This window comes from Erithacus rubecula (assembly GCF_903797595.1).
Source record: "Erithacus rubecula genome assembly, chromosome: 6".
In the NCBI taxonomy this organism is placed as follows: Eukaryota; Metazoa; Chordata; class Aves; order Passeriformes; family Muscicapidae; genus Erithacus; species Erithacus rubecula.
The window spans coordinates 15771227-15792753 of record NC_136688.1 but is presented as its reverse complement, the minus strand read 5'-3'; the positions used below and the strand labels follow the sequence as shown (position 1 = coordinate 15792753).

The window sequence follows — 21527 nt, the reverse complement described above, 5'->3', positions numbered from 1 at the left end:
GATATTTATATATATATATATATATATAAAATATATATATTTTATATTTATATTTATTTATATATATATTGTTTATAGATAATAGACATTCAAACCATGGAGCCCATTATCTTTAAAATTAAATTATTTTTTTCAGTTTCAGCTTTAGTCACCTCTTAGGTTGTCTTTCAAGTCAAATGAAAATATAAGACAAAAACAGTCTTACCTTACATAAGAAATTGTCCTTATATAGGCAGTAATAAGAGTTTAAGAGCTATGTAGGCTTTGTGCTGACATTTATTCTTGGGGTAAATTTCATAATATACAAGTCATCCTTAAACTCTGATTAGTTCACAGGCACCTAAGTATGGGAGAAATCACTTCTTTTGTAACTTATTTGTGTGAACAAATGCAAATACCTGCAATTACACCCCCCCATGATTTTGAATTTCAACTGCCTCCAAGGTTCTTGTCAGTAAAACTGAAATGCATGAATCTTTGTGGAGAGAAAAGCCAAAAAGAATTTGTGTATACCCAGAAAACTTCAGTGGATATCAGAGTGAATATATTGGATTCTGTCTTAGTAGCTTTTACTTATAACCTGATTATATCTTGTTTTGGGTTTTTTTGGTTGGTTTTTTTTTGTGTTTATTTTTTTTTTCCAACACTGAACCACTGTAACAGAAAAGAAAGGATGCTGTGGCTCTGAAATCATGTGATATATATATATATATATATATATATGTACATTCTGAGCATCTATCAAAACATAACTCTGCCAAAAAGAAGTTTTGTGAGCTTAAAGAATATGTGACATCTGACAGGCTGAACTGAAGGGATTAAGGTGTAGAGAAACAGAGGCAGCATGAGAGACATCTTTGATTTATTCATTGCTTTGTAATGCAACAGTATAAGCAAGGTAAGCAAGCAATTTTAGAAGTAATAAGTAAACAATTTCTATTTTTAAAAGAAGATTAAATGCTGGGTTTTATTAAGGATTTGCCCCTGCTACCTACCTCCCCACTGAAATTTTTAATCTTTTTTTTGCACTGGCTTTGCTGTGGAAACAATCATTCTCCAGTTCATCTGGGGAGACAGTGCAAAGCTTGGATCCTGTGCCCATTTTTGATGTGTTGTGTGGTAATCCAATTAGATTCCTGCCTCTACTTGCTGAATTTAAGCTTTATCAGCATTGCAACTGCTGAAAAGAAATCTTGACATATTTACCAATTTGTATGGCCATTTTCACTGGCTGGTTGTGTCTTTGTGTGAGAGTTCAAAGGGAATATTTCACTTAATCCTGTGGGAAAAGCCTCAGTGCTCTGCAGCTCACTTTGTCACTGGATTTTGGGTTGATTGAAGTGGTCACACATTTTCCTGAGTGTGCTGTGCTGTTGTCTTGGCCTTTACAGGGTCATTTCTTCATTTATTGCCCATGTAGACATCATTACTTCCTTTTTTTCCAAAGTTTGTTTTAAAAAGCCCTCAAGTGTTGCAAAGCTTCTGAAGAAAGGCCCAGAGCTCCACAGTAAGATGTGGCTGGAAACAGAAATAAATGGTTTCTGCAGTGTTTGACTTTTTTATGTATAAATCAGATTTTATCTTTATTGAATGGCTGAAGATAGATAAGAATCTCACCTTGAAAGTAACCTAAATTGGTATTCCACTCAGACAAAAACAAAAAAAAAAGAGTATACTTTGAATTATAATCTATTTAATTCCTTTTGTATCTTGTGTACTCTATTACCAAAGCATATTGTCTAACATTGATGGAGGAGTAATTTATCTATAGATAGAAAACACAATAAAATTAACTGGTGAACACCAGGTAATTGTGTTTCTTTCATGATACATTTATGGAAGTGGATTCAGCATCACTGTAATAATGATATGTAATGAATTCAACCCTTTCACAAAATAACTTTACTTGGAAATTATAATAAAAATAATTTAAAAATAAATTTACATAGAAATACAGATTTGTACAACTAATTTCAAGAGGTCAGCTTTAGCAAATGTTATACACATCTGCAGCCACTCTACATTTTCCCAAATTAATTTGTAATATATGGATTTTCTGTGGCTACAAACTGAATTGTTTTGTCAAAAAAGGGTCTTGTTGTTGCCTTTTTTAACATTGTGGAAGGGTGTTACATAATCTTAAAAGATGAAAGGAAGTAGCATTTAATATACTTTATTAAATTTTACAATTCTAAGGCTCATGGGGAAAATCTGCTAATGACTGGGCAGCTTGTATACACAAATATTTCCAAATTAATTGTTTTCTTATTGTTTGGTATATCTGTTTTCTCTTCCAGATCTATTCTGCCCACCTGGCATTGTTTTTGCAATTATACTGCCCTTGTGAGCCCTTGGTGGTGTGATCCATCATTTTTCATTTCACTCCCAGTGCCTGATAGTCAAAGCAGGCTGTGAGATGGTTGTGTAATATAAAATGTTTTATTTTCTAATTGTTCTTATTGCACAAAAAAATCCTGAAAACTCCTCATTTTTTCAGAGCTCAGATGTGCTCTATCCTCTGAATTCAAATGTACATTGCAGTGGGTCTGGAGGGGGTTCCAGTCACACACTAGTGTTAGTGTGGAAACAAATCTATCAGAAAAGCCAGTCCTACATGAGACTTAGAGTGTCCAGTGTATGAGAACTGTCTGGACAATCACAGCATGGCAGAAAGAGCACATATGTCATGAGAAAGTTTTTATTATTATTATTATTGTTATTTTCCCATAACAGGAATGTTCACAAAGTGTTTCTGTAGAAATGGAACCACTGCTCTCTCAAAGAGCAATTTGGCATGTTTTTGCTCTCTAAGGACAAATATCTTGAGTGTTTTGGAATATTCTGAGTGCATTTTCCCGTTTCCTGTGAGGAGAAAATTCCCTCTGAACCCAAAGATTTCTCTGTTTCTCTTAATCTGGATGCAGTGAAGACCAATGTTGGTGCTGAAATGCCATGGGAATTTTGGTTTGAGGTTGTTTCACAGCTATTCCTGGACAAGCAGGTGTCTTGTTACCCTTCCACTCAAGGTCTGGATCTGTGCTGCCATGGCAGAAATTAGGGCTGATGATGCATTTTGGTTGCATAAACACTTTCCTCCATGACCCACACGTTTGTGCACTCATTTGTTCTGAGATTCTGCTTCTGGACAAGAATGCAAACCTTCCTTGGATGTCACACAAGGCATTGCATGGTTCCACTGTCAGCAAAATCCTGGAGAAAATAGATTAGAGATGGTCTTGCTCTTGGATTGTGCAGCATTAGGCTCTGCTGGTAAGCACAGTGGTGACTTTTTCATAGATTAAGATCAAGGCACAATCAAATTAATATAGAAAAATAGTGGTGCTTACCTGTAGCAGCACACCCATATCATGATAAGCTGCTTCTCTCTTGTGTCTCTTGCTTGGACTGCTACATGAGCCTGTGATTTTACAGTGCAAATTCAGAAAGAACAGCATGTTGTAGACTTCCAAAAAACCCCATCCTGTACTGCATCAAATGCAGTTAGGGATGGGAAATTGCATGTGGCACTGTAAGTCCTTCTTTCTCTATGCTGAAAAAAAATACAGAAATAGTAAGCACTTTTGTTTTTCCTGTGCAATTTTTGAGCTGTATCATAAAACAAAAGTAAGAGTCTCTTTTATGTTCTAAAAATGAAAATACACATGAATTGGCAACTTGGTTGATAGGCCAAATTATGAAAACTCAGGAAAGTTGTTCTCCACAGGAATGCTGTCTGTTGGTTTTGGGTTTTGAATAAAAAGCTTTGTAACTGCTGAACACAATGCGAATGGAAGGTACAGTTTGGCTAAAACTGAGGTTTGAACCTGTTTGCTTACCTGAACCATAAATGATGGTATTCCTGCAGCCTGCAATTAGTGCCAAATTAATCACTAAAGCAGGTTAGGAGAGCATTGGAATGGTTAATCCAGTGTGCTTGCTCCAACCCAGGTAGTTTCTTTGTGTTTTTTGATTTGAAGGAAAAAAAAAAAAAAAAAAGGCTCTTGTCCTTTAACTCATTTGTACTACATTGCATTATCCCATGTGGGGTACATACACAAAATTGGCTTCATCTGCAGTCTTTGGAAGCCAGCACCCAGAGGCTGAATCTGTCATTTTAATTCAGCTGCAAATGCCCTCACAGCCCATTTTGGTCTTTATTTCACAGAAACATTTCAGTGCATTCAGACTTTAGTAGTTTACTTTTGTAAGATTAGAGCTGAGGAGAACTGCTAATCCTGTTTTTCTCCTCACAGTCGTGAATGATGGGTGGGTTAAAGTCCAAGTGCTGTTTATGTTCCTGTTGTACTTCACATTTTGGGTGAAGTGCACACTAATGAGAGATAAGAGTTCTGATTAAGGTCTGTGTTGTTACAACTTCCTTCTCTGAATTTCCTCACAATAAGATGAGGTTTGACAGGATATTTTTACCTCAGAGGAATGTTGTAAAGACAAGCATTTACAGATTTTTTGATTTTCAATGTGTTACAGCAGCAGATGCTATGTGAATATAAAAGAATCACCCTATCAATGCTGTACCATCAATGTCTTTTGGTGCCAAGAGTTCTTGTATTCAAGGTAATGACAATTAATTATTTTACTTTGTAAGCAAATTACACACTCACTCATACTCAAAGTTTTCATGCGTGCCCCAACTTCTGTTCCATTGCAAGGAGGAGTGTCTTCATCAAAAAATCAACAATTAATAGTTTCAGTAAGAACCTACAGCAAATTTTCAGCAAGTATCAGTACCATACATGGCTGCATTTTGAAAGCTGAGCTCTTCAGAAATATTGGTAGGAAGTCTTTACTTTCTATTTATGAAAAATATCTCTAGTAAGGTGCATTTTGTGTTTAGAAATTTTGTTCTAAATTTTGTGGGCTTGTATGATTTTTTTCATTGTAGCACAGTATTCTAGGCATTCAGAAAAATAGTGAAGGAGGATTTCTGTTATAATCATTTTACAGAATGCATCTCTTTCTGAAACTTCCCAGTCTGTTTAAATCTGAGTTTTGCATTTGTGATTCACTAAAATTCTCCAGCCCACAGTGGGAGTTACAGTGATGCAAAGACTTCAGAACTGGAATTTGACTTTCCCAATCTTTGTAAAATCACAGTGAGGGTCTGGATAGAAATAATATCCCTGATCCTTATTCCACTACACATGGAAGCTACAATCTGTCTTCTGAACCATTTTTATCTATAATATGCTTCCTTTCTTCTTATCTTTCAGAGACTAAAACAAACCAGAATTCTGGAGATTCCACTATTAATACTGTAAAATTGGCCCTTGAATGTGTTCATTTGAGCTGAGATGTGCTTCTTGCAGCCCCAGCTAAGTCATAATGGTGCTCATGGTTGTGCTTGTCTTGATTAAAATTGTGTTGCCACTTGCTGCCAGGTTGCACTAAGTGCATCACTAAAAATCACATTTCTGTTCATTTTTTGTTGTACTTGGCTCAGACTCGAAGTTTCTGATTATTTTATTTTTTTTTCTCCAGTCATACTTGGCCCAGACATTTCTCATTTAATGCATAGAGTTGTCCATTGTGAATTCCCTTCTCCCAGCTGAATTTCTCAATACATCATCTTTGGGATTATTGCATCTCTCCTTTTTGTACTGGTTCATTCTCAACAGCCAATCTGTATTTTCTTTCCTTGTTCTCATGACCACAGCCAGAATTTATTTCTGTGGCATCTTGATCAATATTTTTTTTAAAAAAGATTCACCACATCATATTTTCACTGTGGTTTAGTCTGCACAGTTTTATTTTACTCATGATTTGCTGTTTTGTGGAGTAAATGTATTTTGCAAATACAAGAGATCTCAAGAGTATCTTTAGGGGTGAGTATGAGCTTCATCACATAAAAAAATAAGTGTTCATCTGTTTTTGTTATATGCTGTTTATAGCTTTTTATAGTTACTGTTCATTGAGGGCCAGTGGAATATCAAAGATACATGGAACAGCTCCTTGTGACTTATTCCAGATAATTTAACCATAAAGAGTTTATAAAAAGTGAATATTAATTGGTGTTTCTCTTTGAGTGTCATGCTTAACTACTGTACTGCCAAGAGGGTAATAGGATTTTTGATTTTAATAAAAAATTGAAGTGTTTTCTGTGCTTTTCATGCTGTCAACACATTGCTGAAACAGTGCAATGGGTCAAATTGAGATTTCCAGTGTCCCCCACACCAAACACAACATCAGTGGGACTCCAGTGATGGGTGATATGGAATGAAGATTTACCATTAAAAACTGCTTTAGTGGGAGGCTGACCCAAGGCAAGGAAAACTTCCCTGTAACTGAGGAAGAATTTGAGATGACAGGTAAGAGTGGAAAGAGTCCAACCACTGCACCACTCATATCCCTGGGGAATTACATATTCCCAGAGATGAAAAGAGAGTTCAATTATGAAAATTAGGCAGTGGGCAGAATAGTTAAGTGCTGGTCATTTTAGAAAAGAAAAGAAGTTCTTTCTAAAATAACAGTATAATTATGCAAAACAGGAGCTTCTTTCCCTGCTTGCAAGGTGAAAATCTCAGCATATGTATTAAGGAAGAATTTCTTCCCAGGAATTTCTGATTCATGTCATTAGAAAAACAGGGCACTTGTGTTTGCATTCAGTTCCTCATTTGGAAGGTGTTGTTTCTAAATCCTGATATTTGGGCTGTGTGTGGCATTGTTTTACCATAAATTTAACAGAACTTATTTCTACAGACTTTTCCATGAGTAGACTCCAGCCTGGGAAACGCTTCTTACTTCTGCCAGAATAGTCAGGTACAGAGAATTACACCTGAGAGTGGTTCAGAGCTCTAGAAACATAAATACTGAGAATTATTTTGTGTCTTTTACTGATTCTTTTTTTTTTTTTTTTTTTTTTTTTTTTTTCTGTGGTATATTTGGCATGATATATTACATTTTTCATATATTTGTTTCTTTGTGCTGTCCCAGAAAAGCATAGGAAGGAAAGTACTAAAGGTCCAAAGAGAAATTCCTTGAAAATGAGGGAAGCTGCTGAAAATCAGATCCTGGTCCTTTCAAAAGAGGTGACAGAATTCATAGCTTAATTACAATGGCAAGATTTAATAAATGTTAATTTCATAGCAAAAAATGCAGAAAACAGAAAATTGCAGATAACTAAATACATATTTTGGTGCTAAATATAAAAGAGAAAGTAGACATCATTGTCATGTTACTTTTACAAATTTTCCAAGCAATGATTTCTTTAAATATCAACATTTTTCTCATCATCATCAATAAATAGCAAGGTGAAAACACAAGGCTGTTGAACACAAGGCTGGAGGAAACAATCCCACTGGGACAAAGCCTCACAAAATGCCATTTTGTGTGTTGTGGGATTTGCTGTTTGTGCAAATAACACAGCTATGGAAATGCTACTACAAATTGCATAAGAACAGTTAAAATTCTCATTGTGTAAGAGAGAGAACAAAAAGAAGATAAAATTAAGAAATGCTGAGAGTTAGTTATAGCACAGCTCAGCTCAGCAAGGATGTGTTGGAGTATAAAAAGTGTTCCTCAAAATGCAATGTAATAATCACTCCTTTTCAGCAAGATACATTTTGTTTATGTTGTTGAGCCAGAGCACAGAAAGAAGTGAAATGCCACAAACAAAATGTGTAAATCTCAGTAGAATGCATTAAGGGGTGTCATAAATATCCTTTAAAGGTTGGCTCTCTTGTCACTTGTAAATAAAAATCCAGCCTTTTATGTGTGCAGCAGGTCCTTAGTCTGTTTGCATCTTGATTGTTATAGTCAGGATATAATCACTGCTCTGTGAACTTTGCAATTATCTGCCTTGTTCATTTGGCTGTTTTAAGAAGGAAAGCTGATATAAAAGCCAATTATGAGTTCCCTTGGTAATGGACATTCTCATACCAGAATTTTTTTACATTACTTTGACAGGGTGCATAATATAAAGAAAGTTCTAGAAATGCATAAAACCCTCTGATCTGTCAGATCTTTTCTCAAATGTAAAATACCATAAGTTTAGAACTCCTACTCTGCAGAACCAAGACTTTATAAATAACCCCATAAAGCTGGTGGTTGCTCATTTATCTCTCTTCCTAAAGAAGATCCTAAATTTAGGTAATGGACTCTGACATAAAATGAGCAATGCAAAAAAGTTCTTTTATTTGGGAATAAAACAGGAAATTTGTTTTGACTGTATGCAGAGAAAGCTTTTGTCAGGATTCATTCACCTTCTCATCATTAAAATGCTAATTCCTACCTTTATTATTCTAGGTTTATACTGGGCTATTTCAGCCACTTTTAGATTAATATTTCAGTTAAATATTGTATTTCCCTTTGCCATGCTGCCACCAAAGAAATGTGCAAATTAAGAATTTATGTTGCACAGAAAGAATTTGCATTGTTTTGGTTTTAAACCACAGTTGGAATCCTTCTTCACTTCTTTACATGTGTGTAAAAGAAAGCAAGGATTATTTAAGAATGGATTTATTTGTCTGACTTACATTTTTTTCTTCCACAGATGATTCAGCTCCCATTTTCTGTCATTTACAACCACGTGGATGCACAAAGGAAACTCCCAGAAAATTGAGAATTGTGTGGAGTATGCCCCTGCAGATGTGTGTTCATAGTTCTGCACATACATGGGCAGTAGAAATGTTCTAATTCCACTTGGCAGAAAAGACATTGGTAGACATTTCTTGAAATAAACTTTTTTTTTTTTTTTTCATGTAAATCACTTTGTACCAACAAGGTGTGAGTCTAGAATTCAGCTCCAGGTGTAATGCAAGCACATCTACATTGTTCAGATGCCTTGGCTGAGTTTAATTTTTAATTATTGTTTAATGTAAACCATTCATTTTGTCAGAACAAGCACCCTCAACACCTTCCATTGGAAGATTCTTGGTGGTGTTAAATTAGTAAACATTGTGGTTTTGATAATTTTTTTGATAAATAATGAATATTTGTATGTTCAAATTGTAATTATGACAGAATCCTGAAGACTGAGCTGAGTTTTGTGCTAGAGAGATTCACTTGGGTCCTTCTTACCCTGCTAAAAAAATTTTGCTTAAAATGGAGCTTGAACTCATTGAAGTGGATGAAACTGGGCAAATTTTGAGCTCCTGATTTTAATGACTCACAAGAAAATCAGCTTATAAATAAAGCAGCTTCATTTTCCTTGCTGAGTTTGATGCTAGCAGCAATGGCAGCATTTGGGAACGCAGTTTTGCTGAAGGGCTAAGGGAGCTGTACCAGCGCACTGTTGTTCACCTGAGGATGCAGCAAGTAATTGCAGAACCTTCTCAAATCACCACAGAGACATAAAAGGGCCCAGAAATGCAAATTAATGCTTTTTACATTGTTTGACTATGGCTAGAGAGAGAACCTTGGTCTCTAAAGCACCTTCCTCACTCTCAAATTTTCCTTCTCTGGGTTAGGGCAAGTGTCTGGAAAAACTTAACATTCCTTGTTTTTCTTCAGGAAAGGAAAAAAATGAGAGATGCAACCTTCTGAAATTTCCCCAAGAATATGTGAAGCTGATTTCCTGAAATGCGTATGGCAGAAGGGAGGAGAAGCCTGTCCAGGTAAAAGGATGTACTGGATTTTTATACATTAGCTCTCTCAGCTTTTGCCTTATTAAAACTCCCAGTGAACATTCCTGAACAAGAGTTTGCCTGGTAAAGGCAATTTCAACCAGAAGGGGGTCTTTTTCTACTATTTATTTATATAGTAACAATAATGAACTAAAATTATTTTACCTAAGAGTGCATGTTCAACAGATTTTAGAAGGATCACAGCCAACAGACTGTGAGTTTAATTTCTGACAAGAGGTTTTGACACAGGTATAATGCCCAATTTTTAGAGTAGTTAAGTTTAATTCAGTTCTCAGGATCTTATAAAAATCATGATTGCATTCATAAGCTACAAATAGTTTGGCTTTTGCTCTCTGTATGAAAACTCCTGTCCCTGCTTGTGTTCAACAATAGTTGAGCAATTCCCAGAGGCACATAATAACAGAGTGCGAGTTCCCATACTGACAGATGTGAGGAAATTTGCTATAGTATTCTGCAGCTGAAAACCACAAGATTTCTCTCAATTTAGAGGTTGATATGGAGGTTTTACTGACCTGGGTTAGGAATAGGGTAGAACTGAGCTAATATTAACCAGGGGGTTTTCAGGAGTTATTCTGTTGTACAAAACATCAACTCTCTACAGATTATTTCTGCACATAGAAATTATTTATTTGGATGACTTTTGGGCCATCTCAGCTGGGATGGGTGGATTGATGTCATGGCCTAATGAGGGTATGACCACAAATATCTCACAGCTTTTCCTGCCTTGTGCACAGACAGACAAAGAATGCACAACCTCCCCTGCTTGTGGCAGCTCTGTGTGACTGTGGGGGAAGGCAGCAGGTGATTTCCAGAGCACTGTTTCCTGTTCCCTCTGGAGAAAAGGCTGGATGCTTCATTCAACACACAGAATTTAATATTTTTCTTGTGCTAACTGCACCTTAAGCCTCCCAAGCATTACTGTAAATGATCCTCAATGTTCTGAAATGCAGGTCTTCTTCTAAAGGGTAATTTTAAAAGTATTTTTAGAAACTCCATTTATGCATCAGTATTAAAGCAATTTTTATATTGCCTTTGTGCTATCTATTTTAACTTCTGGTTTCCTAGCTAGTCCCTGGTTCCCAGACCAATGACAATACTCTAGAAAGGGCACTTCCATTCTGGAAAGGTTTTCGTCAGTAAATGTCACACTAAAAAAACCCATAACTATTTGTTTCCCTCACACCAACATAAAGGCTATTATTGGATTTTTTCTACACTGTTTGCCAGTTCAAAATTGGCCACAAAAATATTTATTTCATTTAAAAATATCAATAATTAATTTTTCCTCCAACTTTGTATGATAGTAAGCATTGCAGCCTGCTGAAGTTGGTTAATTTTATGTGTTTATTCAAGCTGGGAACATTTTTTTCTGTGTTAACTCTGAGCTTAATACACGCCTGAGATCATACAACAGTATCTCCAAAATAAAGAGGTTTAATAAACTAGATGAGAGTATAATTTATTTGAGAACAGTTTGTTTGGCTCAATAAACATGGCACTTGAAACTTCCAGACATCCAGCTCCCCTGTGAATCTCATTTTGAAGCCATTAGGAATAGGATTGAATAGATTCTCATTTTTGTCAATGAGTCCTCCTTATTAAAAATTGCTTATATTTTCTCAGATATGCAATGCTATAAAAACTGGTGAAAAATCCACTCAAATTCTCCAGAATTTGTGTTTGCATATTTAGAAAAAAGTGGGATGAAGACACCTACCTGTGAAACGTGCACCTAGTGCACTTACAGGCTCAAATCTTCAGTAGGAAATGTTCTAGTCTAGCAAATTTATGTTTATAATCTAATTTATGTGTAACAATCAGTGTAAGCAGAGGCTTCTAACATGATTTGCAGTGCTACAACTACAGTGGTGTATCCCTGCTTTCAATCTGAACCTACAGTTCATGTCTTCTATTTATAATAATTTCTTATATAGGAAGCATAAAAACATATTTACTGGAAATTTACCATCATCTATTTCCTAGAAGTTCATAGAAATAGCCTTTTTTACCTACAAATATATATTTGAGCTATGTTTGATGCCATCTAATATCTAAATTTCTTTTCTTTGCATGTTTCTTCACAAAGCAGCTTGCTACTGCATGTTCCTGCAGCATGAGACACCTGAACTTCCAGCTAGCAACTATTATTTAATTTAACAGGAATAGTTTTGAGCTCTTGTCTTACAGATGTTTTTTTCCAGTTGTTCCTCAAGTAATGGTTAAGTCAATAATGCAAATTTACCTTCATTATTAGCCTACTACCTGATTTTTGTCCAGAATATTCCTTATAAAATCCCAGGGAGAAATAAGTGTACTATGCCCTCATAATGTTTTCTGATCTGGACAAAAATATATATGCAAACAGGGATTTAGCATCTGATGTTTTCAGGTTTTATAGTCATTATGTTTTCTCTCAGCCTAGTTGGAAAATTGCATATTCAGAATAATACATTTATTCTTAAATGCAGAAATAGAGCAAATCCAATGACATGGTAATTTAAGTAATTCTGTGAAGCTAATTCATCTCCTTCGTGATTTAATTAAAATAACAGTTTCCAGACTGCAGATCCATCCTTCTCACTACTATTTGGCATGTCTGCAAGAAGGTGCAGTGCATGATCCAGCCTCTTCCATTTCAACTAAAACCAAATTTAGAGGGAAAAAAAAAAAAAAAAAGTGATAAATAACTCCTGTTATACTGGATAGAAAAAGGATGTCAGCATTGTGATTGATGTGGCTGTGGGTATCTTGGAAATCTCGTTCCTCATTTAGAAGTTTTCTCTGCAGACTACCTTGATTTTTTTTTTTTCCCCTTCTATTGTGGTTTTTCAGAATAGACTTGATATGAGTCCCTGTCTGCTCAGAATGACTGGAGAAATATTTAAGTCTAAAAATAGAACATCTGTGGTATTTTTATCCCCTTTTTTTTAGTAAAACCGTATCTTGGTACAAGCAATCATTCTCCAAGTAAAAATATCATCAGTTTTTACTGCTATTCATCCTGAAATCATTGGCCATGGTTTTGCACTTTCCTGAGAAAACATGAAAGGGCTGCTGTTCTCTGGAGCATCAACTTCCCTGCATTACCCTGAATAATGAACAGATGTGCTATTCACACAGGTTGTATAGAACTGACTGAGGACAGGCTGCATTTTACTCTGCTGAGTGTCTCATTAAACACTGCCAGCCACATTCAAAAGAAGAGTACTTGAGCCAGATTCTTTGACGGGGAGTCTTACAGAGCCTAGTTAGTAAAATATGAATAAAATATGAATTTCCTGAAGTGATACAACCGCTGGGAGAGAAAACTTATTCGTGGAGGCAAGAATTCATTGCTGCTTTGGAAAGGGTCTCTAGCACTGAAAACAAGTGAGAGGAGGGGGAAATGCAAGTTCTGAATGATGTCTCAGCACATCTGAATTGTCTTAGTGACCACTGTCTTCTCATTTGATTATCCCAAGTTCCCATTGCTGCAACATTTTGCTTGTTTTGAAACATCCTGATCTTACAGGATGTTGGATGTGTTGCCTTGAGAGGTTGATAGAAATAACAGTGAAGCAAGCATAGGAAAGAGCAGAAGAGGAAAAAGAGGAGGTTAAAAGGGAAATAGAATAATTCATGGTGTAGAAGTGCAGCAAGTACTGAGCTGCAGTTCAGTCTTATTTGCTGCACAGATTTCAGCAGGAAGGTGAGTGCTGGACTGAGGCCAGACCCTGCCAGTGTGAATTGCAGCAACTGTGGAAAAGCAGAAATTAATAGAGGGCATAGAAACATAAATGAAGCTCTGTAAATCCCATGTTCCCTTTACATAAAAAGCCTTAAATTGCTGTGCATTTTTTCTGGCACTGTATACATAGCTAAGCAGTAATGCATATTTCTCACCTGCATCAGGGTAAATCTGTGTTACAGCATACCTTAAAGATCCTTTGCTATGATACAACATTACATTGCTATCAAAGATAGGGATATGTAGGTATCCTCTCTTTGTTCTACCAATAATATTATCCCTTATCAATGTGAAGGAACAGAGGAAATGTAATAACTCTTGAATAAAAATTGCCCTTTGAATACTATGGAAATAAAAAGCTGAATGAAATCCCAGGGAGTATTCATCTGCAAATACTCAAAGCTTGTTTTTTGCTTTTAAATCAGTTAAATATTGGATCAAGTAAGACCTCTGAGCTAGATTGAATTGCATGTGGTTACGTGATTCCTATTACATTAGAAAGGATTTTAAAAGTCACAAAAAAACAATTCTGCTTCTCCCATTGGCAGTTATGTGTGTATTATGTGTGCATAGAATCATACACCACAGTTTATTTATCTTTGCTCAAGAACATGCTTTAGCTACTAAAACAAAAAAGAATGAGTGCTCAAAAAGGAATACCAAAGTTATTGGTCTGTTTCTAGTTGTCCTTTTTACTCAGATGACAATAGAATTTTTCATTTTAATCACAAGATAATAACAAGACAATGCATCTGAAATTTTGAAAGAGAAGTAAAAGCTAAGTAAGCCAATATCTTTTCCCTCAAATGCTTGAAACATCTCAAAAAAATCAAAAAAATCAAAGCAACATAAGGTTTGTTAGAGAAGGAAGGGACTGAACTCTGGAAAATGCCCCTAGAATTAAACTTTACTGATGTAGGAGTGCATCTAGGTGCTCCTAATGATTCCATAGGTTTACCTATGATAACTATGGTATTCTTATGGCTTCATGTTTGTCCTAGTGCTTGATCCATGAGTTTGGTATGCTCCTGTGCCAGGTCACAGAAGAATCTGGGTTTTGGTGTTGGAAATGAATTTATGGAATGTTTTAACTGCATCCAAGAGCACCCAAATTTTGGACTGCTTTTGTGCTGAAAGAAGTCATTGTATTGTAATGGTTTTTGGGATAACTTTAATGATTTATCTATATTTTTCACTTGATATTGACTATGGAACTTGAAGCATTGTGATTGTTGAAAAAAGGAATTAGCTCTAAGTGCCATTTATGTGTTTCTCAGTGCTGTAGGCAAGGCTTGATGCCTGACATTCAGTATGTTTATTTGGCTGATCCTCCACACTCCCCTACATAGCCATAGGTCATCTAGTGACATGGGTGGGATTACAGATATGGCCAGCAAGTGATGCAGGCAGGAGAGACAAGTGGGATAATGTGGGTTGTGCTGGGGATCTAAAGGGAAATAGAACCAGGCTCTCTTGGTTTCTCTGTGCAGGAGGACCTAGGCAATGAAACAATGAAACTTGCTGCTTATGTTGAATTGTCTCCAGCTTGAGGCAGTGTCTGGTGGGAGTGCTACCCTTGATTTCTTCTTGGTTTTCTTTCTCCATGAGGGGAAGCAGGAGTGCCTCCAGTTTGTTCTGAGATGTTAAGAGTTGGAGGTGTAGTGTCAAATGTGGCCAAGTTGCATTTTCACAGGCATACTTTACAGAGTGGAATGTGCCACAGCTTCAATTTTCTAGATGCAAAAGAAATAGGCAGTTTATACCCTGCTCGTGTTGCAGCAGGAAAAGTGAATTTGCTGCAGCGATTTGAGGTGTTAACTCTGCCAAATACACAACGGTAGTCATGAACTAAGACCTACTTTCTGCTCAGGTACAGAATTAAGAGTGAAAGTTAATTTGGCTTCATTTTGGAGATGGCTGCAGGAGCCTGGGCGTGCCGGGCAGGAGCAGAGGGAATGTTTGAAGGTTTGCTGGGGGCTTGGTGCCGGGCGTGGCAGCGGCCTGGAGGCACCCACAGCTCTTTCTTTTTTCCTTTTTTTTTCTGGGAAATCTGATGCGTGCTTGGGTTTGGAAATTCTCCGAGCGACCTCAACAAAGCGTTTCGCTTCCTTAAGGGCGAGCAAAGGCAGCATCGCTCAGTATGGTCCGGCATCACCCAGCGCGGGAATATCTGTCTGGAGGGAGTATCTAGCTGGTGGGAATATGTAGCTGGCGGGAATATCTGTTTGGCGGGAATATCTGGCGGGAATACCTATCTAGCGGGAATATTTGGCGGGAATATCTGGCAGGAATATCTGTCTGGCGGGAGTATGTAGCTGGCGGGAATACCTGTCTGGCGGGCATATCTGTCTGGCGGGAATAACTATCTGGCGGGAATATCTGGCGGGAGCGCGGTGCCCAGCAGCGAGGGCGTTCCCCGGGCGCGGGGCGCGGAGCGGAGCGGGCGCAGTGCGGGCGGCGGCCGCCAGGGGCCGGCGGCGGGCCGGGAGCGCGGGCCGGGAGCGGCGGCAGCGCCGGGCGGCGGCTGCGGAGCAACAGGGCCGGGGCTCGGAGCTCCCGGAGCGCCCGGGGCGCGGTGCCGCGGGCTGGACCGGCGCTCTGCTCCCGGTTCCTCGCTCCCGGTCCGCATCCCACAACAAGTGGATGGAGCGGGCGGCCGGCTGAGCCCCGTCCTGCCGCCCGGCTCCGCGCACGGATTACCGGCGCTGCTTCGCCCCGCTGGGCTCGGGCAGGGCGCGCACCGCGCTCCGCTCCGCGCACACACGCACAGCGCCTCCGCTTTTCGCTGGGGCACCGCCGCCGTTCCGCCCGTGCCGGCGAGGAGGGGCAAGAATCACTCGCCAACCTGTGGTGCGCACTGGCCGCGGCCACCTGCGACTGTGCATCGGCCGGCACTGCCTCCTCAGCGCTGCTGTCGCCCGGTCCCTGCACCGGCGGGGACAGCGCTGCTGCTTCCCTGCCCGGCATCAGTAAGTATAACGGCGATTTTGGGATCTTCTTCTGCATGACACGTAGGTACGATTTTAAAAATAGCGTCATTTAATAGATCGCGCTCACCTTCTCTCGAGTATTAATAGACGTGGCTATAAATGAGGCTTCTGTTTCAAAGGGGGCTGTGAAGGGCTGTGTGTTTTTGTGTGTGTGCTTGCATGTAGATGTTGCTTCAGTGCACCTGCAGTTGTTTTCTTGACATATCACGGTGTTTTCACTTGGCTGAGCATTGTACGTGCCTGATTCCAAATTAAATCCGGGGAGACGTTCATTGTGATCGAAACACAATTCTGCTGTAGATTAAAATGTAGCATTCCCGCACCTGATGTGTTTCTGCAAATACAACGAGAGCTCTTCGTGTGGATACATTTATTCTTTAACGTTCCATATGGATATATGTAGGTGTATCTTTTACATATGTGCTGAAAGACCCGAATGCTTTGTGTGTTGCAGCATTTTTATTAGTGTTTATATGTGTTGGTGTTTCAGAAGCATGCATATGTTTGTGTATGGATGCAAGTGCTTATATGGGTGGGGATTTTTTATCTGTCTCTATATATATGTGACATGCCCACCCACATCCTTACCCACAGAGTCGTTCAAAATCTCTGTGCATGTGATGTGGGTGTGTGTGTAATGTAGAAGTGTGAATAGTGTGGGCAGGAGAGGATTTGAATGCCATGGTAATAGATGACACAGTTTCATTTGATCGGTGTGACCTTTTAGGAAAACAATCCAATATTTTCCCTCTTTGTTTTGTTTATTTTTGTGTGTTTGTGCATGTGCCTCAGGTTAAGTGCTTCTTCTGCATGACCATAACCAAAGGGTGACCCATCCACTCCCCTATGTCCTATGGGGACCTCAGAGCCAGTTTCTCAGTCTTCATCTCCTCCTCCTCCTCCTCCTCCACCACTCCTCCTCCTCCTCTTACCGCTGCTGCTGATGCCCTGGGTGCTGCTCCCTGGTTTGAGACATTGTTGACAGGCTGAAGAAAGGATTTGCGAAGACCTCCTCACTGTGTAAATGAAGTGATGGCTGGAATTAACTTCAACTCTGCAAGTAAAGACATTAAACAGCAAGTTTGCTAGGCCAAAGCATCACCAGGAACAAATAACAAGGAAAGAGACTATTTGCATTTGGTTTCAATGATGAGCTAAAACCATCTGTGGAGAACAGGTACCCTTTGGTTTGCATATTTTCTTTTTTCCTGAGGAATGCAGCCTTTACAGCCCGGGAGGCAGTCATGATTCTGATCAGATAGAGCTGCGGTTGCTGCAGGAGATAAATGAAGATAAAGGGGCTTGGTGGATGGAAGAAGAAGGTCTCATTTTGAGAATTTCATCTTTTCTCGTTAGCAGAGCAGCAGTTTGTGTCAGACTTTCCAGAGAGCAAGAAGATGGGAATGTGTGGTTTCCCAAAACGCAGGTTCACCCTCACAACCACGCCGCCACACCCGATGCCCTCCAAACGCAAAGGGCTTTGAACTCCGCAGCGGAACCGGAGGTGAGGCCGTGAGCAGAGCCAGCCCTTTCTGCGGCGATTGAAGCAAACAGAGGCAGGCAGGATGGAGGTGGCCATGGTGAGCGCCGACAGCTCGGGCTGCAACACGCACCTGCCCTACGGCTTTGCGGCCCAGGCGCGGGCGCGTGAGCGCGAGCGGCTGGCGCAGTCCCGGGCGGCGGCGGCGGCGGCCGTGGCGGCGGCCACGGCAGCCGTGGAGGCCGGGGCGGCCGGAGGAGGGGGGCCCTACCACCACTACCACCAGGAGCAGAGCCGCGGGGCCGCCTCGCAGCCGCGCCGCCAGCCCGCGAGGAAGAGGAGGAGGGGGAGGAAGAGGAGCCGCCAGCTGGGGAGCAGGGAGTGCGGGGCCTCCTTCCCCTGCTCCGAGCTGCTGCCGCTCGGCGGCTCCGAGGAGAGGATTCTGAAGGACTTGAGCGAGGAGGAGGAGGAGGACGAGGATGAGGAGGATGAGGACGAGGAAGAAGGAAAGCTCTACTACAGCGATGAGTACGGGGAGGATGAGTTTTCCTACTCGGACCAGCCGCCTGACGACGGCGGAGGCCCCGGGGGTTACAGCTCGGTGCGCTACAGCGAGTACGAGTGCTGCGAGCGCGTGGTGATCAACGTGTCGGGACTGCGCTTTGAGACCCAGCTGAAGACCTTGGCTCAGTTCCCAGAGACGCTGCTGGGGGACCCAGCCAAGCGGGGCAGGTACTTTGATCCTCTCAGGAACGAGTACTTCTTTGACAGGAACCGGCCCAGCTTCGACGCCATCCTGTACTACTACCAGAGCGGGGGCCGGCTGAAGAGGCCGGTCAATGTGCCCTTCGACATCTTCTCTGAGGAGGTGAAGTTCTACCAGCTCGGGGAGGAGGCCATGCTCAAGTTCAGGGAGGATGAAGGTTTTGTCAAAGAAGAGGAGGAAAAGGTTTTGCCGGAGAACGAGTTCAAGAGGCAGGTTTGGCTGCTGTTTGAGTACCCGGAAAGCTCCAGTCCGGCCAGAGGCATCGCCATCGTCTCCGTCTTGGTCATCTTGATCTCCATCGTCATCTTTTGTCTGGAGACTTTACCAGAGTTCAGAGATGACAAAGAGTTCGTCATGTCCCTGAGCTTAGGGAAGGGTCTTTCCAACGAGTCTCTTCGCCTGGACGCAGGGGAGCACACCATCTTCAATGACCCTTTCTTCATCGTAGAGACCGTGTGCATCATTTGGTTCTCCTTCGAGTTTACGGTGCGCTGCTTCGCGTGCCCCAGCAAAGCCCACTTCTTCAAGAACGTCATGAACATCATCGACATCGTGTCCATCTTGCCTTACTTCATCACCCTGGGCACGGACCTGGCGCAGGAGCAGGGCAGCCAGCAGGCCATGTCCTTCGCCATCCTGAGGATCATCCGCCTGGTGCGCGTCTTCCGCATCTTCAAGCTCTCCAGGCACTCCAAGGGTTTGCAGATCCTGGGTCACACGCTCAGGGCCAGCATGAGGGAACTTGGCCTCCTCATCTTTTTCCTTTTTATCGGGGTCATTTTGTTTTCCAGTGCTGTTTACTTCGCGGAAGCTGACGAGCCTGCCACCCATTTCCAAAGCATCCCGGATGCCTTTTGGTGGGCTGTGGTGACCATGACTACAGTCGGTTATGGGGACATGAAACCCATAACTGTGGGTGGGAAAATAGTCGGGTCCCTGTGTGCCATTGCAGGAGTGTTAACCATTGCTTTACCAGTGCCAGTGATTGTCTCCAATTTTAACTATTTCTACCACAGAGAAACTGAGAACGAGGAGCACACGCAGATGATGCAAAATGCGGTCAGTTGCCCTTACCTCCCTACAAATTTACTGAAGAAATTTAGGAGCTCCTCATCTTCATCCACAGAGGATAAATCAGAGTATTTGGAGATGGAGGAAGGAGTTAAAGAATCTCTTTGTGTGAAGGAGACTAAAAGTCAGGACACGGGGAATAGCAGTGAGTCAGAGAAGAAAAACTGTGTAAATTCGAATTCTGTGGAAACTGATGTGTAATCTTGAGCGTTTCCAAATATATTTATGCATTAAAGAGTGCAGTGAAAATAATGAAATATGCAAACAAGAGTCTGCAGCATACAGTAGTATGCCATTTAATGGTTAAATACAAATAAAAGGCATTGCTAAACGTGTATTACATATCAAATAAGTGGTACAACTTGAGGAAAGGATTGCTAGATCTGATACATTTTCAGACTTTATATTTTTATTAGAATGCAAGTGTTTTGCACATGAGGCTAAAAAAATTTATTAAGACCAAGTCAGTTTTAAAGTGGGTGCATGAACTGTCGACATCACTAATAACAGCTCTGTGGTAAAAGTTGGCATTCAGAGGTATTTACTATGTAAGAAACAATGAAGTTTGGTAGTCATTTATCTATTTATCAGTGCTTTAATAGCAGCTACCATAAATCATTGGATACCATAGTCATTGTTTTTCAAATGGTAAATTTATTGTAAAAAGATATTCTACAGAAGATAGGTCTAATTTTTTTTTTTTTCTTGAAATCTATAATGCTTGTTTTTAACTGGAAATTTACTTTGAAAAGGCTGTTGACCCTCCAGAAATTGTTTATTTTTATAACTCTCTTTGGAGGCATTGCAGCATTTGTTGTCTAATAATGAAAGAAATGAAGTAAGAGAAACGTTAAACCTGGTCTGACTGCAAAGGCAAAATGACTGGAATGCTCTTTTGCACTACTTTATATGCTGGAGATATATTGAAAGAGACTTCATACTGTGAATGTTTACTAATGTAATAGTTCAATGACAATCATTGGAAGAGTGAATTCTGCATCATATTTTATTGTTTCTTCTTTCTCTGTGATGCTGATGGCAAAACAGCTAACATTGCATCAATTCCATACTCTTTTTAATTATGGATATCTGTGATCTGGAAAAGGATTGTGAAGTAAAATTTTCTAATCAAATTTATTTGAAATCGGTGTTTTCTACTGATGCCCTCAAGAAGTTCCAACCTAATTTTTTTTTTTTTTCTGCTTAATTTAGCATTCAGAATCTGTGATTAGTACATGCACTTTGCCAGTGTTGAGGAAATTCAGTGTATGGGAGGAGAAGGTAGAAGTGATAAGATACTCAGTTGTTACAGTACTGACAATTGAGGATTGCTAACTTTTAATAATGTGCTATTATTGGTGCTGCATTTTCCCTTGATCACAGCTCTTTCACCCATGTATATTTGAAGCAAGTTTAAGATCTAAAATAAGCATTTTGGGCTTCAAAATGAACGTATTGGGTCCCATGGAGTCCTTGTGAAAACATTCCATGGTTTCTTTTCACTGATTCTTAGGCCAGCTATGTTTTACTATGTGTCAAAACCTCCCATTGCCCTTCCTAGGAGGTTCAGGTAGGTAAAGATTACCTGGATTGAGTAATTCGAGAGTCCAGAACCAGATAAGTAAGATATTGCTGCATCCAACATAAATAATAGATTCAGAACAAGGTTTTTTTCAGACTTACCATTACCAAGGGAAGGCACAATTAAACTGTAATTGTTTCTGAAGAGGCACTGTGGAACATTCCAGATGATAAAACTTGAACCCAATTGGCATATGCACTTTAAGGTCTGGGACAGGCTATTAGGGGAGAAAAAAGGACTTACCAACACCACAGAATCACAATTTGCAATATTCATTTAAAGCTGAGTGGAGGGTTTTTGCAGGAGGAG

The 21527-nt window shown here is 40.0% G+C and overlaps 1 protein-coding gene across 1 annotated transcript; it reads left to right on the top strand.

Moving 5' to 3' along the window:
• Positions 1–15843: 15843 nt before the first annotated feature.
• Positions 15844–20773, top strand: KCNA4 (potassium voltage-gated channel subfamily A member 4). Its single transcript, XM_079309124.1, has 2 exons — positions 15844–16298; positions 17112–20773. The coding sequence occupies exon 2, from the start codon at positions 17885–17887 to the stop codon at positions 19835–19837; it is 1953 nt and encodes a 650-aa protein (XP_079165250.1). The 5' UTR covers positions 15844–16298; positions 17112–17884; the 3' UTR covers positions 19838–20773.
• The last annotated feature ends 754 nt before the right edge of the window (positions 20774–21527 follow it).